A 20391-nucleotide genomic window follows, 5' to 3' on the forward strand; every position below is an offset into this window, starting at 1 on the left:
TGCACTTGCAAAGCAGGCAAGTGCTTTACTGCTTGAGCCATGCCTCCAGCCCTTTTCTATTTGGTTATTTTTGAGACAGGATCTTGATTTTTTTCCTCCGGGACAGTTTGGATTAGAATCTTCCTATTTACATTTACCACTGTAGCTGAGATGGCTAGTATGTACTAGTCATTCTACCACACCAAGCCTTTTCTGCTGAAATAGGGTCTTGTAAACTTATTTTTTTTAACTGAAGCTAGCCTGAAACCAATATCCTTCTAATGATCTTAGGTTCCTAAGCAGCCACAATGGATAGAGGTGTACCACCATGTTCAACTATTGGTTGGCTTTGAACTGAATTCATCTGATCTCAGGTTCCAAGTAGCTAAGATTAAGGATGAGCACTTGTGTCTGTCTCCATCCTAAAATTCCTGTGATGGTAAGACTATCATGTATCTTTTAACCTTGGGGCATCTCCATACCTCCCCTCTACATGCTCTGAAACAATCAACTCTAAACACCTCAACATGGCAATTATTTTGCTGTTTTGTTTGGAAACTGTGTGGTACACTATTTCTCTAGAATATAAAAATACATGTGCTACAGTTCAAATGTTACCATCATAATTGAATTTGAAATTTAATTCCCATTATGAGGTAGTGAGAGACTAGAAACTTGATCCAACTATGTGGTATTTGGAGGTGGGACCTTTGATATGCTATATCAAAGGTCACATAAGCAAAAAGAAAAAAGCCGAAAGTGGCGCTGTGGCTCAAGTGGTAGAGCGCCAGCCTTGAACTGAAGAGCTGAGGGACAGCGCCCAGGCCCAGAGTTCAGGCCCCACGACCGGACCAAAAAAAAATAAAAAAAGAAAAGCAAGAGTGACCCAAATTACAGTGCTCTGTCTCATCATGAACCCTGGATTGCACCGAGACTCTGTGGAGAGTCAATAGGAGAAAAGAGCCTCACCATGTGTGGCTGCCTATGTTTGAACTTTCTAGCTTTAACATCCATAAGCCAAATAAATGTTACAACTTGTTACAAATTGCTCAGCTGGTGGCACTATGAAAAATAGAGTAGAATAGCTTATATATTGATTTGTGTGTGTGTGTGTGGTGTTTGTGAGCCAGTATTATGGTTGAACTCTAGGCCTGGGTGCTGTCCCTGAGGTTTCTACTCAAGGTTAGTGCTCTACCGCTTGAGCCACAGCTCCACTTTGGGCTTTTCTCCTCTCTCTCTCTGTCTCTCTGTCTCTGTCTCTGTCTCTGTCTCTCTCTCTCTCATAGTTAATTGGAGATAAGAATTTCCTGCCCAGGCTGGCCTTGAACCACAATCCTCAGCTCTCAGCCTCCTGAGTAGCTAGGATTACAGGTATGAGCCATGGGTACCAGACTGTTTATTCATTTTTAAAGTTTGGTTTTGGCTACAAAAGTCCTCAAATCACAGATAAAACATTAACAAGTATAATGGCAATACTTTCTAAGTGGTAATATTGGGAAGCTAGAAGTCAGAAGTCAGTCTGTGCAGAAAAGTTCACGAGACCCCATTCTCAACCAATAACAAACTGGGCAATTTGGTGCAGGCTTGTCATTTCTGTTATATGGGAAGTATACATGGGAAGACTACAGTCGAAGGTGGCCCAGGCAAAAAGTGAGATCCTATTAAAAAAAATAACAAAACCAAAAAGAGCTGGGCACCAAGGACAATGTCACAAGCATCTGCCTAGCAGACCTTATGGTCATGAATTCAAACTCTAGTACTGCCAAAAAAAGAAAATAAAATATTGGTTTCTTTAGCTGTGAACAAGGAAAAAAGAAGAAAATAGAAATTTCTGTAAATGGTCAGATAAGGTGATGTTAGGGAAATGAACCCTAAGATATGTATTCAAATGTTTTTTTTCTTTCATGCGATTGTTTCTAACGCATTTATAAGATTATTTCTTTGTTGCTTTGTATGTCCCTCCCCCACAGTTTAACCCCTGCTTTCACTGTATTTGATGTCGGTATAATTTGTGGAGGGGAAGGGGAAAAACACGTCATTTAAATAAGGATACAGGTGGACCCATTGCAACAATGAGAAGTACAAGTCATTATGTCGAAAACAAACTTTACAACTTTGGTGGTGGGGGGGGGGAGGATTGGGTGGTGGGGGTGGGGGAGGATTGGGTGGTGGGGGTGGGGGGAGGATGGGAAGGGATGGGAAGGGGAAACAAAGGAAGAGGCTACAATGCTTGATAAGAAATGTACTCATCTTGCCCATGTAATTGTAACCCCTCTGTACAGTATTTTCACAATAAAAAAATAAATAAAAATTAAAAAAATTGCTGTAAATGTAGCAGATATAGAACAAAATACCTGCATATTTAATATTTATATGTATACACACATATATGTTTATTTACTTGGTATACTTGTACTGGGATTTGAACTCATAGTTATGCAAACCAGGCAAGTGCTCTACTGCTTGAATCATACTCCAGCCTTTTTGGCTTTATTTTTCTGATAGGGTCTTGAGATTTTTCATGAAGTTGAGCTTATACTATAATTCTTTAACACACTTGGCCCAAAACATTAAAATCTTTTAATATTAAATCTAGATAATGAAAATTAGAGTTAGTTGGCCTTTACTGGATGATTATTGAACTAGGTACTACCCTAAAGCTAATTTATCATCTTAATAATCTCATAATGTAGGTTCTCTACCTTAAACATCATTTCTCAGATGACAGAGTAGAGACAGAGAAATTAAATATCCTGATTAAAGTCACAGAGCTAAAGAATTGGTAAAGCCAGGGCTGAAAACCAGTTGTGCTGGTTCCACAGCACAGAACCTTAGCTGGAACTAGAAACTATGCTGCTTGTCTCAAAGTTCTTGGCCTGATCAAAGAAATTAAGTTATTAATGTCCTTTTCTTCCAGAAAAGGAATCCATGCTACCTTACAAGAAATAAAAGTGTATATCATTATTGTAGAAATAGGTCTTATTCTTTTGACAGTGAAGAAAGTAGGAGCTAGGGAATTTGTCTTACAGTGGCACAAGGAAGGACCACTTGGCCTTTATTTCCCTCACTTGTTTTTAAAAATGTTTTTGTCTTTTCTGTTTTTGTTTTCTTTGGTGCCTGCAAATGAACTCAGGGCATAAGTGCTGTCTCTTAGCTTTTTGCTCAAGGTTGGAGCTTCACCACTTAAACCATAGCTCTACTTCTGGCTTTTTGGTGGTGAATTGGAGCTAAGAGTCTCATGGACTTTCTAGGCTGGCTTTGAATTGAAACTTTCACATCTTAGCTCCTTGAGTGGCTAGGATTAAAGGTTGAGCTTCTGGCACCTGGCTCCTTCAGAACTTTTTAGTCTATGGGGCTGGGAAGGTGGCTCAGTGGTAGAGTGCTTGCCTTGCATGCATGAGACCCTGTATTCGATTCCTCAGTACCACATAAGCAGAAAAAGTTGGAAGTGGCGCTGTGGCTCAAGAGGTAGAGTGCTAGCCTTGAGCTGAAGAGCTGAGGTAGAGTGCCAGGCCCAGAGTTCAGACCTCACAACCAACAACAAAAAAAAGAACTTTTTACTCTACCTTTAATTTACCTGGTTTATTATAGACTCTTATCATTCGTTTTAATGTTTTAAAGTGGATGGTGTAATTTGGGCTCCCTTATTTCCAATGCATACACCTGAATTTGGTTCATCTCAGCTGGATATTAAAAAGAAAATAATTTAGCTGGGCACTGGTAGGCAAATGCTCTACCACTGACTGGCTACAGCCTCAGCCCAGATTTTTTGTTAGTTTTTAAAATACGAAGTTATTTGTGAAAGAGAAATAGTTATTCTGTGTCTTATTTTTGACAGGGTTTTTCTAAAATGTGGGTTTGAGGATACTCTGAATCAGATTCATCTGGAAAGATTCCCAGAACAACCTACTACAGCAGAATTTTCTTGCACACGCAGGAATCTATCTTCTAACAATTTCTCCAGACAAATTTTACATGTGTTTAAGTCTAGAAACCCTTGACCTAGGAGGGTATTTATTTAATTTTATTTTTTGTCTGTTATAGGGCCTGGGCCCTTTCCCTGAGCTCTTCAGCTCAAAGTAAGCACTTTATCACTTGAACTACAGCACCACTTCTGGTTTTCTGATGGTTTATTGGAGATAAGAGTCTCATAGACTTTCCTGCCTGGGCTGGCTTTGAACCTTGATCCTCAGATCTCAGCTTCCTGAGTAGCTAGGATTATAGGCGTTGAGCCTGTAAACCTTTTATAAAAGTAAAAAATTTAAAAGGATAATTTTTAAAAGCATCAGGGTAATCTGGGTTGTTGGATTCTCTCCTACTTCAGACCACAGACCAGACCTTCAAGGAGCACCATGTAAAAATCTATTATACAAAAACCAAATATAATTTTAGAAGACTAGTAATTAACAAATCTATTTACAAGATTGTACATCATTTTGTGGTAAATTACATATGAAAAATGTCTCAGTGAGTTATAAGTGTGAGACAATTCAAAATAATTCTTTAATGGATGTTGCCTAGTCCTGACTTGCCTTCTATAAAATTATCCAGATGCACAAAATTTTTACTACACTACCCACACAACAGTCTCCAGTAAGCCCTGAGGCATTCTTTGAACAAACCTCATTTCCTGTATAAAAGGAAATAGGCTTCAAACAAAGTGTGGTCAACTGTACAAAACTACGTTAATTAAACTTACCAAAGAAGACAGAAAATTCTACAGATTTTAGTTGTTTTAAAATAGTTAATATAATACTTTTGGATGAGCAGGCTAAACAGTGACCTAAGGCTTTAACCAGTTTTATAATTCAATTAAACTACCTCTTCACCAAACTGAACATTAACTTGATTTTACCAATTTTTATTTTATTAATTTGATTTTTTTTCTGTGCCAGTACTGGGGCTTGAACTCAGGATCTGGATTTATTTTTGCCCAAGGCTAGCCCTCTGCCACTTGTGCTATAGCTCCACTTCTTGCTTTCTAGTGGTTAATTGGAGATAATTAATTGGAGAGTCTCATAAACTTTTCTGCCAGGAGAGTAGGAATCCTCACATCTCAGCTTCCAGAGTAGCTAGCATTACAGATGTGAGCCCCCAGCACTCAAGCTCCTTCTCCTCCTCCTTCCTCTTTCTTCCTCCTCCTCTTCTTCCTCTCCTCCTCCTCTTCCTTCTTCGTCCTCCTCTTCCTCCCTCCTCCCTCTTCTTCCTCCTCCTCCCTCCTCTCCTTTTCTTCTTCTCCTTCTCCTTCTTCTTCTTCATCTTCTTCTTTCTGGGACTTGTACTTAGGGTTTGGGTGCTGTCCCTGAGCTTCTTTGCTTAAGGCTAAGATTCTACCAAGAGAGCCACATAATCACTTTCTGGCTTTTTCTGAGAAGTTTATTCGAGATAAGAGTCACAGACTACTGTCTGGGCTGGCTTCAGACTGAGATTCTCAGATCTCAGCCTCCTACCTAGGATTACAGGCAAGGGCCACAGGCACCCAGCTAAACTCTTTGTTTTTAAACTAGCTGATCTTAGCAAAAATTCCTGGCCTCCTCTTTGATAAGGCAATAGCTTCTTGAAAATACTTTGAACAGTCTGTATTCACAGAAGGAAATTATTTAACTTGATGCTAATACTACAGCCCAGATAAATTCAGACACTAAATAGAAATTTTCACTGGGTAGCTCTCCTTTGGTATGTCACATAACTACTCTTTTTTTCTTATACTTTTGTGTATTACTCCCTACCTCTTTCTGGGGTTTGAATTCAGAGCTTTGTATTTTTTTATTTTCAGGTTTTTTTTTTTTGGTCTTGTACTCAGGGCATGGGTGCTATCCTTGAGCTTTTGCACACAAGGCTAGTATTCTGCCTGTTTGAGCCACAGCACCATTTCCAACTTTGTATTTATTTGCTATTACTTGAGTCATGCTTCCAGTCCTATTTATTGTTATTATTATTATTATCCTATTTTTGAATGTGCCAGACCTAAGGCTTGAACTCAGGGGCTAGGCACTGTTTCTGAGCCTCTTTGGCTCAAGGCTAGTGCTCTACCACTTGAGCTACAGCTACATTACTGGCTTTCTGGTGGTTAAGTGGAGTCTCACAGACTTTCCTGCTTGGGTGGGCTCTGAACCTATCTGTATAGCTAGGATGACAGGCATGAGCCACTGGTGCCTAACATTTTGCTGGTTATTTTAGAACTTTTCTACCCTCACTGGCCTTGAACTGTCAGTCCTTCAGATTTCAGCCTCCCAAGCTGCTAGGATCACATGCATGATCTGCTAGTAATAGGCTTACTTTTCTTCTGTGTTAGTACTGGGGTTGAACTCCGGGCCGGGGTACTGTCCCTAAGCTTTATTTGCTCAAGGCTGGTGCTCTACCATTGGAGCCACAGTTTCTTTTGTGGGTTTTTTGGTGGTAAATTGGAGATTATCTTTCCTGTCCAGACTGGACAGATCTCAGCCTTCTGAGTAGCTAGGATTATAGGTGTGAACTACTGGCACTCAGCTCCCATAAAACTTTAAAAACATGATCTGATCTTTCATCTTCTAGGTGTGAACTACTGGCACCCATAAAACTTTAAAAACATGATCATGAGAAAATCTAGTATTTCAGTTTAAAATATGTAACTTCATTTCTGATCATATTCAGATATTCCCACAGTTTCTGGATTTGATCCAATGTATGTGTTCAATCAGGCAGGTTAAAATCTTTACTCAGTGTCTACTTTTTGAAAATGGAATAGGTTTGTGAGATTAATGGCTAGATTTTTGGAAAGCACTAGTTACTTTGTCTTTTTCTCTGATTGGAGCTTCCAACTACTCAACAGAGAAATAAAGGTAGTAGTGTGACGTTGGGGAAGATGGATGAAGGAAGGAGTTCTAGCCCTCACTTGGCAAAATCCCCAAACTTCCTTGAGCTTCATTTTTTATCATACGATGGGAAGCCTAAGAAACTATTAAAAGACTCTTCCAAAACTTTTTTTGATGACTAGAAAAGCTCATTTGCATATCAGGCACCTAGATTCAGGAGGCTCAGATCTAAGGATTGTGATTTGAAGCTAGCCAGGAAAAGAAAAGTTGCTGAGACTCTTTCTCTAATAAACTAGCAAAAAGTCACAAATGGAGCCGTGGTTCTAGTGATAAAGCATCATATTTGAGCAAAAAAAAAAAAAAACCAAAAAAAACAACAACAACTAAGGGACAGCACCCAGGCACTGAGTTCAAGCTCCAGTAGCAGCACACACACACACAAAAAAACCAAAACAAACAAACAAAAAACAACCCACAAAAACTCAGTTACTCACTCTGAGTGAGGTGGAGTCTCACAGACTTTCCTACTTAGGAGACAGGCTAGGATGACAGGCATGAGCCACTGGTGCCCAACATTTTGGGTTTTGACAATGTATCTAGATAAAAAGCAACAACAACAAAACAACCAAGATGTTTTCCTTTGTGATGTAAAAGAAGTTTGGAAGGGGGACTAGGAATCTAGCTTAGGGGTAGAGTGCCTGACTAGCATGCCTGAAGGCCTGGGTTAGATTCCTCAGTACCACATAAACATAAACGTGTTGCTCAGGTGGTAGAGTGCTAGCCTTGAGCAAAAGCAGCTCGGTGACAGTGCCCAGGCCCTTTGAGCCCCAGGACTGGCAAGACAAAACAAAACAAAAACAACAAAAACAAACAAAAACGGGCGCTTCTCAGGAGGCTGAGATCTGACTATCACAGTCTGAAGCTAGGGCAGTTAAGTCCATGAGACTCTTAGCTCCAATAAATCACAGAAAAAGCTGGAAATGGTGCTGTGGCTTAAGTGGTAGAGCACTTGCCTGGAGCAAAAATTTGCTCAGGGACAGCACTAGAGGTTCTAGCCCCAGGTCCGGCAAAATAAATAAAATAAGTTAAAAAAGCAACCTTAACTGTCTTCTGAGGCTAGGAGTAAGGCGTAACTATTGCCTAACAAGCACAAAACCAGATGTTCAAAAAGAGAGAACAAAAAAGTTTAAAAGAAAAAGTATGGAAGCCTGGGCAGCCCGGGAAGAGTTAAGGTATTGTCAACACAGGCACGGGCTTTTAACCAAGTTCTATCCAAGTGCTTCTAGAAAGCTGGTTTTGTGCTTACTGCCCACAGATCACCAGAGAGCTGCAGATTCTAGACTTGTGAGTTAACCAGCACCGCGTGGCTGCGAAGACTTGCCCGACGCAAGGGATGGAAGGGCTGTGAGTTCAGGAAACTCCTCTCCCCACCCGCCCAAAGTCGCTCAGGAAATCAGGTACAGAGGAGCTAAGGCTGACGCGAATCCCCTGGCGCGGCCCAACTCGAGGCTCAAGTTATTTTCTAGCCGCGACCACGACTGTCCACCAAGACTTACAAAAGCGCTCGCAAGGAAGGCGCTCTAAGCACCGCCGCACCTTCACCAATCCTACAGCCCTAGCAGTAGAACCCGGCGCCTCGTAGGAACCTCCTGGTCAGCCCCGCAGCGCTGATGGAAGTCACCTCCGACCAATGAGCGGCCTGGAGGCGGGGCCTGACGTGTGGAGGGCGGGATTTCCCTCGCGGCCTCACGGCGGCTGGCAGCCTGGCGCGGGCGGAGGCTGCGCCTGAGAGGGTGGGCTGGGGTGAGCTGCTGCGGGCGGGCCGGCGCTCTGATCCGTGGGCGTCTGCCGCGTCTCTCGCCGCCGCCGCCTTCCCTTCGTCACCATGCCGGGGATCGACAAGCTGCCCATCGAAGAGACGCTGGAGGACAGCCCTCAGGTGAGGTGCGGGCGGCGGCGGGGCGACGGGGGAGATGCGGGCCGCAGGCCTGGTAGCCGCCGCCGCCGCCGCCGCGCTCGCGGCCGCTCCGGTGCCCCAGCCAGCCGCGGCCGCGCCCCGAGGAGGCCGGGCCCGGAGGAGGCCGGGCCCCGAGGCTCGCGAGCGCTCGGGTGACCGGCCCGAGGCCCGCGCGCGGGACCGCGCCGCCGCCGCCTCCTGTGGCGCCCGGCGCTCTCTTTAATCAGACCGAAGTTTGCTTTTTTTTTCCTCTTTTTGTCGCGGTGGTGGGAAACGCTGAGCGCCGGTCGGCGGTGTTCCGAGGAAATGCGGGAGGAGGTGGTGGTGGTGGTGGTGAGCGGCTCGGCGGCTCGGCGCGCCGGGGAAGGAAATGGCTGGGTCTTTTCGGGAGGTGCCTGGAGGAACCGCGGACGAGTCCCCGACGGGCGTCCGCGCCTGCGCCCGCTCTCCGGCCGCGTGTGCCGCTGTCGCGGCCAGGCTCGGTCGCTGTCACCGGAGCCGGGTGATGCGTGACGGACGACGCTTTCGCGGCACCGGGGCTGCGGGAGCCTCCTCGCGCTGCAGACTTGGCCCTGGTAGACTCATCAAAATAAGAGTCCGCGTTCTGTGTGCGTTGGGAATGGGGATGGATGCCTATTTGGGAAAATGTAACAATTTGCTTCCAACCCCCCCCCAACCCCCGGCCCGCCGCCGCCCCAGAACGAAAGAATGAAATAAGCTCTGTTAAAAAACGATGATTCTGACTTGCATTAGAGAAACTTCATCCCTACATTCCGCTTTCGTACAGCGAGCGATGTGGAAGCGATGTTGCTCCCATGCCACTTAGATCGATCATTTTCTTAAGTTATTGCTTACTTAGAAATACAACTGCACGTATTTTATTGTTAGTTTAATATGGCCCTGAAAAAAAAGAAAGGGAGGGGAGGGCTACTTCCTTCTTTCTTGGATGGCTTTTTGGCTATGCATTCTGTGCCAATTTTAATTGCCAAGTTGAAATCGGGCTCTGATTATAGAACTGATTTGTTCTTTTTCAGTCAGAAAGTTATCTACACAAGCCAGTTGCTTAATGTACTCTTATCAGCGTACATTCAACAAAGAGGAGTACACATTTTGGGTTGTATTATAGCCAAATCAAATATTTCTTAGTGACTTCCTCAGTATAAAGTTGTAATCTAAAATTTGCTTCAGAGAATTTGCAGCCGTTTTAGTGGGTTGTATTGGTTTAGTAGACTTAACTCCCTTTCCTGCGTGGGAAGCAGGAAATGTTTCTCTTTCTCTTTCCCTTAACCTGTTACGCTAAATTCTGCACTAAAACTTAAAAAAAGCAGCAACAAACTTAACAAGTTGGTTTACTTTCTCTTGTCTTGTATGAAAACAGCTAGGAATGGCTTGCTCAGTGACTTTTGAGAGATAAGACCTTTGAGTCAGAGATGATATCGAAGTTTTCATATAATTAGTTTACAATTTGAAGATTAAGGTTTAACAAGCATGACTCACATTTCTACTCATTTTATAGTATTTTAAAATTAATTAGCACATTGATATCCTCACAGGTTTTAGTAGAATTTGAATGAGGTAATACTTGAGAAAACAGTTGGGACAACTGAGATTTAGAAAGGGAGGGTGGTAATTTTATGGAGAACCTGCAGGCAGGATGAAAAGACTTGGAACTAGGATTGAGGAGAAAAGGGTTTTTAGTCTTTACTGTCACACATAGTACCTTTTACTTTTAAGTCGTCACTCAACTTCTGTAAGCATCAATTAATGTAGAGACTGTTAAGATTTTAACCTTGATTATAACAATAACTTGTTTCCGAAAATATGGAAGATACAAAATAGGATTACACACAAGTACAAGAGTGTACTCTGTTAATAGTTGGCTTTCTTCTAGTGGTTTTTTTTTTTTTTTGGGGGGGGGGGGTCTGGTTGTGGGCCTGAACTCTGGGTCTGGGCGCTGTCCCTCAGCTCTTCAGCTCAAGGCTAGTGCTCTACCTCTTGAGCCACAATGCCACTTCCAGCTTTTTTTTCTGCTTATGTGGTGCTGAGGAATCAAACCCAGGGCCTCATGCATGCAAGGCAAACACTACCACTGAGCCACCTTCCCAGCCCCTCTTCTAGTGTTTTATGCATATTTTAATGTAGTTGAGAATATTTGTACATACAATTTTTGTCTTTTAACTAAACATAGCCTAATTTGTATTTTCTTAAATTTCCTCCCTCCCTCCCCTTCTCCCTCTCCCTCTCTCTATCTCTCTCCCTCTTCTATTCCCTCCTTCTGTCCCTCTCTCCCTCTCTCCTTCTCTCCCTCTCTCTTTCTCTCTTCCTCCTCCCTCCTCTCCCCCTAGGCCTGCAGCCTGAACTTTATTGTTCAAAGCCAGTGCTCCACTGCCAGCTTTTTTGGTGGTTAATTGGAACTAAGAGGTTTATGGACTTTCCTGCTAGGGCTGGCTTTGAATTATTATCCTCAGATCTTAGTCTTTTGAAAGTAGCTAGGGTTACAGGCATGAGCCACAGATACCTGCCTTTTTTTTTTTTGGTGCTGGTCCTGGAACTTGAATTCAGGGCCTCACACTCATTGGGCTTTCTATATCTCCAGTTCCCTCCAAAGCTGACACTCTACCAACTGAACCACATCCACACTTCCAACTACTTGCTGCTTAATTGCAAATAAAAGTCTTCTGGACTTTTTTCCTAGGCTGGCTTTTGAACTGCAGTGCTCAGCTCTCAGTCTCCTGAGTAGCTAGTATTATAGGTGTGAGCCACCAGTGTCTGACTTGCACATTTCCTTAATTGACTCAACAGAATTAGTTTTCTTTTTTGAGGGGGAAGTCTAGCTGTGCTGCTCATGCTCCTTGGAGAGATCTCTGTATCCTGAGTAGTTCGGAACTACAGGTGGTGACATTTCACATAACTATCATTGTTGTCAGTTTTCCAAAGTTCAGCTTTTAGAAGTATAGCTGATGTAAATATTTGGCCATAACTTTTTTTCCCTCAGTTATATAGTCCAAGTAAAGTAGTGAAGAACACTGAAACCTTGTGTGCATGCGTACATTCTGGTATTGGGGCTTGAATTCAGGGCCCTTTAATCTTGCCTGGCTTTTTTTGTTGAAAGCAGGTGCTGTACCACTTGAACCACATCTCTTCCAGCTTTTTGCTGGACAATTGGAGATAAGAGCCTACTGTGAAAACTTTTTAAAGCCCCTCTGTACAGTATGTTCACAAAAAAATGAAAGAAATTAAAAAAAAAAAGAAAACTTTTTAAAGCTCCTTAAATACTTAGTTCCCCCCCCACTATATCATTTGATTCTAATCAAAAGTGTTGTGTTGGGCCAGAGATACAGTGTAGTGGTAGAGTGCTTGCCTAGCATGCACTAAATCCCAGGTTTGATCCTTATTACTGCATTCATTTTGAGGGTGTAGTAGAGTTTATGCCTGTAATCCCTGAACTGAGGCAGGAGGGTCATGAACTGGAGGACAGTCAGGGATATATAGAAGACTGAAATAACAGAATGGCCTGCCAGAATTTAGGCATCACAGGCACTATCCTGATTAGTATTTGGCCTTTTATACTTTTTCTTGGAAGGGGTAGGGGATGGCTCTGAGGATTGAACCTAGAGATGTACACTAAGCACTCAACACTACACTACACCCCCAGTTCCCTTTTATTTTTATTTTAGTTATTTATTTTCTTGTTGGTGATGGAGTTTTAACTCAGGGCCTGGGTGCTGTCCCTGAGCTCTCTTATTTATATATTTATTTTTTTTATTTTTTGTCGGTCGTGGAGCTTGAACTCTGGGCCCCGGAGCTGTCCCTGAGCTCTTCAGCTAAAGGGAATCACTCTACCACTTGAGCCTCGGTGCCCCTTCCTCCCTGAGCTCTTTTGCTCAAAGATAACACTCTACCACTTTGAGACTCGGTTTTTTGGTGGTTAATTGGAGACAAGACTTTCCTGCCTAAGACTTTTCTCCCAGACTTTTCCTGCCTGGATTGGCTTTGAACCATATCTTCAGATCTCACCCTCCTGAGCAGCTAGGATTACAGGTGTGAGCCACCATCATCCAGCTTTAGTTCCCTTTTACAGTTTGATTTACAGTAACTAGGCATTTACATAAAAGAAATTTGCAGAATCCAAATCCTGCTGATTAAACAGAAAAAACATCTTTAGAGTTACCTTGTCTAGTCATACCTTTCTACAAAGTATCTAGTGAAACAGAGTCTTCAGCCTGCAATAAATGCTTTGAGTTGGGCTGGGAAGGTGGCTCAGTGGTAGAGTGCTTGCCTTGCATGCATGAGGCCGTGGGTTCGATTCCTCAGCACCACATAAGCAAAAAAGAAAAAATTGGATGTGGCGCTGTGGCTCAGGTGGTAGAGCGCTAGCCTTGAGCTGAAGAGCTGAGGGACAGTGTCCAGGCCCCACGACCGGACCAAAAAACAAAACAAAAAAAAATGCTTTGTGTTTATAGATTGTTTTGAAAAATTAGAATCTAAATGAAGTTTGTTAATTACCAAGAACAATTATGACCTTTATTTTATTTTATTTTATTTTTTGCCGGTCATGGGACCTGAACTCTGGGCCTGGGCCCTGTCCCTCAGCTCTTCAGCTCAAGGCTAGCACCCTACTGCTTGAGGCATAGTGCCACTTCTGGCTTTTTCTGCTTATATAGTGCAGAGGAATTGAACCCAGGGCCTCATGCATGCAAAGCAAGTGCTCTACCACTGAGCCACCATCCCAGCCCCATGACCTTTAAAAAATAGTCATGTTTTCTTTGGTTTTTGAGACAGGATTTTGCTATGTTGCTCATGCATGTCATGTTGCTCAAGGGATCTTTCTGCCTAGTCTTCCAAATAGCTAGAACTACAAGCATGTACAGCCACATGTAACTTGAGTTACTATTATAACAAATGCTATGAGCAAGTGGTGGTTGTAATGTGCTTGACATTGCCTGCAAATGTACAATACTTTCTACAGTGTGTACACTTGGTTGTTTTTTCTACTTGGAAGTGGCTAAATGAAACCTTTCTGTTAAGCCAACAAATTCTTTACAAAGTGTCATTTGCTTGAAAATCTTCTTTTTTCTACTTTGAAAGCACATACTGCCATCAGAACTTGATGAGCAAATGTCCAAGCTTTGGAAGAAAATTAGAAGAGTCTAAAATAAAATAGTTTGAGAAAGGCTTGTCAACTTCCCATGGTATAGAGTCTAATAATGTATGAGGAAAAAATTGTTATTGATGACTGAATTGGAAAGATTCATGAGTTGAACTCTTTAATGTGAAGAAGTTTTAGGTGTATGTTTGTACTACTTACATACTCTTTTTATGTTTATGTCAGAGCCATGTATAATAAAATTCTACTGGAAGGTCTGTCTGTAAAATCAAATATTGAGACATAAGAAAACCTTAAGTCATTGCTTAATTGCCAGGGTTATTTTGTTTTAGTAGTATAGAAAAATGGTATGTCTGCTAAAGGTTATCAAAGATTTAATAAATTTGTACCATATTGATTCTCCTTTCATTAGCTGCAAATAAACAGTAATTATGCAGTATTGAATTTGATACTCATTTGCTTTAAGTGCAGAACCTAGACTGTGGGTATGCTTAGTGGTAGAACATTTGACTACTGGAAGTGGCGCTGTAGCTCAAGTGGTAGAGTGCTCGCCTTGAGCTGAAGAGCTGAGGGACAGCGCTCAGGCCCAGAGTTCAAGCCCCACGACCGACAAAAAAAAAAAAAAGAACATTTGACTACTGCGTGCAAGTTCAATCCTCAGAACCACAAACAAACAAACAAAAAAAGAGACTGATGTCAGCCCTGTTTTGAAGATAAGAACTTTTTAGCTTAAATATACAACATGTATATCCTTGAATTGGAATTGAATTGCCTGTTTTTGGAGAAAAAGAATGCAACCAAGTGGCAAGTTTTTCTTTAGAATGGCAATTACCAAAGTAGAGATTCCTGATGCTTTTTTTTTTTTTTTAAACATTTAAAATAATACTCTGGGAAGTGGAAGTGAAGTATTAGAATGGAAACATCAAATTAAGCCAGGTGTGGCATCCCTGTAGTCTTAGCTACTTGCTGAGATAGCATGATTGAGCTTGGTTTCAGGAGGAGGAATCCAAGTCTGAGCACCATAACAACATATCCCCCTTTCCCCCCAAAAAAGGCTTTCTTTTTTGTTTGTTCGGTTCTTTCTGATTATCAATTCCAAATATCAGATATTTAAGTAGTGGACTGAGAATATGGACTTCATTAATGGCATAATTATCTTGTGTCATTTTCTCCTCTTTATACTATTTTGATGTACTTTCCTCTACTGAGCACAGGATGCTAGGGAAAAAATAAAAAGAGGTTATTCTTTAGATTTTAAGCTTCAGTGATCTCATTGCTTTTTTTTTTTTTTTTTTGTTGGTCGATGGGCTTGAACTCGGCCTGGGCACTGTCCATGAGCTCTTTAATTCAATGTGAGTGCTCTACCAGTTGAGCCACAGTGCCACTTCCAGTTTTCTGGTTGTGTATTTGAGATAAGAGTCTCACGTACTTTCCTTCCTTGGGCTGTCTTTGAACTGCAGTCCTCAGATCTCAGCCTCCTGAGTAGCTAGGATTATAGGTGTGAGCCACTGGTGCCAGCTCTCATTGTTTGTTGATACCTTAGTTCTTATCTGCCTTTGGAATATAAAATGGTGAGCACACCTTGCTTTTGATAATGTGTTTTGTTATCTTGGATACTTTCTGTTGACATCCTTATCAGGTACAGTTTTTTTATGTCTTATGGATCAGTTTTTATATGTTCATTGTGGAAAAAAAGAATATAAACAGTATAGAAATATATAAAAAAGAACATAGATTCTTTATTTGGAGAAACCTAGTTAGCATTTTATAGACTGATAAGTCACATGTTGGGGAGTTGTACTGTGACATTATTTTAGATTAAGATAGGAAGAGATTTGGTCCTAGTAGAAGAAATCACAGAACAAGAGAAATAACCATACTGAATTACTCTGAAATAAGACATTTAAATATCTATACATAGAATACTGTTTTAATTTTATCCAGCCCCCCCCCCCCCCCAATGCTGAGGATTAAACCCTAAGTTTTGACTGTTCTGGTTTGTTTTAAATTTAATTCAGAATTTCTAATTCATACAAACACATCTTTGTTGTTTCTTATATTGTAAAGATGCTGTACAGAGGGGTTACAGTTATAAGAGTAAGGTAATGAGTACATTTCTTGTCAAGCATTGTTACCCCCTTTTGGTTTTTCTCCTACTATCCCTTCCCTCCCCCACTTCTTCCCCTTACCTACAAGTTATGAATTTCATTTCCAACAGTGTCTTGTGAATGTCATTGTTGCAATGGGTCAACCTGTGTCCTTTTTTTTTATATTCTTTATTGTGATTAAGTGGTTACATAATTTCCCCAGTTTCACAGTATTGTGGGATAGTGATGCTTAAAGTCACAAACACATTCTAACTTTCATGGGGCATATTGTCTGTCATGGTCTATAACATTTATGAGTTCTATGAGCTTTGCAATACAGTTATTTCTTCCACATTGGGTGGTATGTACATTTCTTTTGTTTTGCATAGCATCAGCTGTTCCCTCTTTCCCACTTGTTCCCTCCCTCCCATCGCTGCCATTGAGTTGCTTAGTTCATCTTGGTCAATGTCCAGTGCAGCTGATGGGTCCCGCTGTTACATGTTTTCCCCTGATTCCCTCTAGTTCTGTGTCTCCCTCCTGGTTTCCCTCCAATGTGCACATATATACAATATATGTCATCAGCAGCATGGGGTTATTTAGTAGTGATTTGACCAGATGAGTGGAAGTCCTTTGTTTCTTAAGTCTTGTTAAGTTTGTCATATCACCTTACATTTTGTATTTAACATTCACTTATCAGGGAGACTATGTACCGTTTGTCTCTTTGCTCTTGGCTTACCTCACTCAGCATGACTCCTTCTAGCTCCATCCATTTCCCTGCAAATGCCATTATTTTGTCATTTCTAATGGCTGCATAATATTCCATTGTGTATAGATACTACAATTTTTGGATCCATTCATCTGTGGTGGGACATCTGGGTTTGTTCCATATCCTAGCTATTGTGAACAGTGCTGCAATAAACATGGAGGTGCATGTGTCCTTGTATACTGGTTCTTGTTGTTCAGGGTAGATGTCTAGAAGTGGTATGACTGGGTCATAAGGGAGGTCAATATTTAGCTTTCTGAGGACCCTCCAGACTGCTTTCCAAAGTGGTTGTATAAGTGTACATTCCCACCAGCAGTGTAATAGTGTTCCTCTTTCTCCACATCCCCTCCAGCATTTGTCGTTGACTGACTTGAGTATGTGGGACATTCTGACTGGGGTAAGGTGGTATCTCAGGGTTGTATTTATTTGCATTTCCTTCACAACCAGGGTTGATGAACATTTCCTCATGTGTTTCTTTGCCATTTTTATCTCTTCTTCTGAGAAGTCTCTCTTTAGTTCCCTTGCCCATTTAGTAATTGGTTTGTTAGGTTTGGGAGGGAGTTCTTGAGTTCCTTGTATATACTGGATATTAACCCCTTGTCTCATATATTGCTGGTAAATATTTTTTTCCAGTTAGTTGGTTGTCTTTCTAGCTTGGTTGCTATAGCTTTAGCTGTGCAGAAACTTTTTTTTTTAAGGTAGTCCCATTTGTCAAGTCTCTCTCCAATTTGTTGTGACCCTGGGACTCTGTTCAGGAAGTTCCTGCCTGTGCCTATAAGTTCAAATGTCTCTCTTACTCTGTCCTGCAGTAGTTTCAGAGATTCAGTTTTGATGTTGAGGTCTTTAATCCATTTTGAGTTGATGTTGGTACATGGTGATAGGCTGTGGTCCACTTTTAGTTTTCTGCATGTGGCTGCCCAGTTTTCCCAGCACCATCGGTTGAAGAGGCTGTGCTTCTTCCACTGTATGTCTTTGGCTCCTTTGTTGAATGTCAGCTGACTGTAGGCATGTGGTTTTATTTCTGGATCTTCTATTCCATTGTCAGCATTTTGTTATTCTCCTTCCCCTGCCCAAATTAAATAAATGTATATACAAAATGCAGGGTACCAAAATAAAATACAACGACAACAGGGGATATACCATAGGGGGAAGAACATTCAAAAGAAACAAAAGAAAATCACATAGTACATTAAGAACAGCATCAAAGAAAAACCTGTGTCCATATCTTGGGGTTCATTTTGCTTTGTGTTATCTTATATGGTCATATGTACATAGCTTTTGAGCTTTTCTGTTCATCTGATAAGAGTATCCTAGATATATACTATTTATTGCAAATAAGGGAAACCATGGGACCTATATTTCTTTGGGTCTGGCTTACTTACTATGATTTTTGGAAAATAGTTCTTGGATGAAGTGAAACTGAGAACAAAAAACTCTGATTTTTTGACATTAATGTAAAAAATAGGTTTAAAATACAGCAGTGACACTATGTTGAAATGAACTATACAAGTTGTAGGTGGGGAGGGGAGGGAGAAACTAGGGGAGAGCTAGGGAAGGGGTGCATTGTCCAAAAAGAAATGTACTCTTTATCTGATTTACTGTTACACTTCTGTATATCATCTTTATAATAACAAATGAATTAAAAAAAAAGGTGTAGAGTCAGAATTACTAGAGTTCTATTATCTTGGGATTTTAACTTCCTTTATGAAAGTTTTTCATCTGATTTATGTAATGATTAACATGAACTTACTCATTTTATACAGACAAGATCTTTACTGGGTGTATTTGAAGAAGATGCCACAGCCATTTCCAACTATATGAACCAATTGTATCAAGCTATGCATCGGATTTATGATGCACAGGTAAAATGTCAAGGCCTTTCTTTATTTATGGATAGTACTCGGGCTTGAATTCAGGGCTTGGCCACTGTACCTTAGTTTTTTTTCTCTCAAGGGTGGTGCTCACCACTTGAGCTATAGCTTAACTTTGCCGTTTTGGTGGTAAGAGATAAGAGTCACACGTGCTTTTTATATTCCAGCTAGCTTTGAACTACAATACTCAGATCTCAGACTCCTGAGTTACTAGGATTACAGGTGTGAGCCACGGATGCTGAGCTAAACATGTTATTTAAATAATGAATCTTTAAGGACTTGAGGACCAAGATAATGTCTTATCTAATTTACTGGTGCCTATCCCTGTCCTGGGCTCATAGTGTTTTTGTTGAAAAGGTCAATGAATATTGAGTATATTGTACTACAAAGCTTACATTAAATTACTGATGTACAGTTTGTAGCACTATGAAAAGGATAGCATTGAAATATCCATCCCTTCTATCCAAATACAGAAAGGGCTTTCTTATTTAAAAAAAAAAAAATGAAATCCCAGCTGGGTGCTGGGGCTCACGCCTGTGATCCTAGCTACTCAGGAGCCTGAGATCTGGGGATCACAGTTCAAAGCCAGCCGGGGCAGGAAAGTCCATGGCACTCTTATCTCCAATTAACCACCAGAAAACCAGAAGTGGCACTGTGGCTCAAGTGGTACAGCACTAGCCTTGAGGTGAAGAGCTCAGGGACAGTGCCCAGGCCCAGAGTTCAAGCCCCATGGCTGGAATCCTCACATCTCAGCCTCCAGAGTAGCTAGGATTACAGTGGGATAGGGTTGTCTCCTTCTTGAGTAGAGGATTTCTGTTTAGTTATTAGATGGTAATAAAAATTAGATATAGCTCTGAGGTACACAGATGAATTTAAGAAGGCTTTAAGACTAGATTTTGTCATAGGAGTTGAGTTACAACTGGAGTTTGAACTCAGGGTCTTGAGTTTGTGAGGCAGGCTGTCAGCCATTTGAATCATGCTTCTACTTCTTTTTTTTTAGGTTATTTTCAGATAGTGACTAATTGTTTTCTCAGAGCTGCCCTTAGACTTAGACTATGATCTTGCTACCTATGCCTCCTGTTAAACTGGAATTTCAGGCATGCCTTACCATGCCTAGCCTTGTATAATTTAAGCTTTGACAGCAATTTGAATTCTGTGATGTATTTACTCTGGGATTAAGTATATACATTTTCTTTTTTTCCCCCATTCTCTTCCTTAGTTACATTTTCATACCTATATGAAAGTTGTATAACTTTTTCCCCCCTCTCAGCATTTGATTTCTGAACACAAATATTCAGTTAATAAGTAGCAGTTTTCTATTTCTTTTTTTTTTTTTTGCCGGTTGTGGGGCCTGAACTCTGGGCCTGGGCGCTGTCCCTCAGCTCTTCAGCTCAAGGCTAGCTAGCGCTCTACCACTTGAGCCACAGCGCCACTGCCGGCTTTTTCTGCTTATGTGGTGCTGAGGAATGGAACCCAGGGCCTCATGCATGCAAGGCAAGTACTCTACCACTGAGCCACCTTCCCAGCCCATTTTTTTTTTTTTTAATTTTAGCTATATCTGATACTAAATTCTTTTTTTGTTGTTGTTGGTTGTGGGGCCTGAATTCTGGGCCTGGGCACTGCTCCTCAGCTCTTCAACTCAAGGCTAGTGCTCTACCACTTGAGTCACAGAGCTGCTTCCAACTTATTCTGCTTATGTGGTACTGAGGAATTGAACCCAGGGCCTCATGCATGCAAAGCAAGCACTCTACCACTGAGCCATCTTCCCAGCCCTGATACTAAATTCTTATAATCTGGTATCAGCCCCTAGAGACAATAATGGGTCATGAATGT

The 20391-nt window shown here is 41.5% G+C and overlaps 1 protein-coding gene across 2 annotated transcripts in view; it reads left to right on the top strand.

The window, feature by feature from the left end:
* The first annotated feature begins 8576 nt into the window (after window positions 1–8576).
* Appl1 (adaptor protein, phosphotyrosine interacting with PH domain and leucine zipper 1) overlaps window positions 8577–20391 on the top strand; it is a 58621-nt gene continuing 46806 nt past the window's right edge. For both annotated transcript variants that reach the window (XR_006147449.1, XM_042679926.1), the window contains exons 1-2: window positions 8577–8712; window positions 18451–18549. Coding sequence is in view for 1 of the 2 variants with exons in the window: in XM_042679926.1 (XP_042535860.1) it covers window positions 8659–8712; window positions 18451–18549 (153 nt within the window). In the remaining variant the exon portion in view is untranslated. The remainder of the gene's footprint in view (window positions 8713–18450; window positions 18550–20391) is intronic.

Source organism: Dipodomys spectabilis, unplaced genomic scaffold, assembly GCF_019054845.1.
Source record: "Dipodomys spectabilis isolate Male_0828 unplaced genomic scaffold, ASM1905484v1 ptg000054l, whole genome shotgun sequence".
Classification (NCBI taxonomy): Eukaryota; Metazoa; Chordata; class Mammalia; order Rodentia; family Heteromyidae; genus Dipodomys; species Dipodomys spectabilis.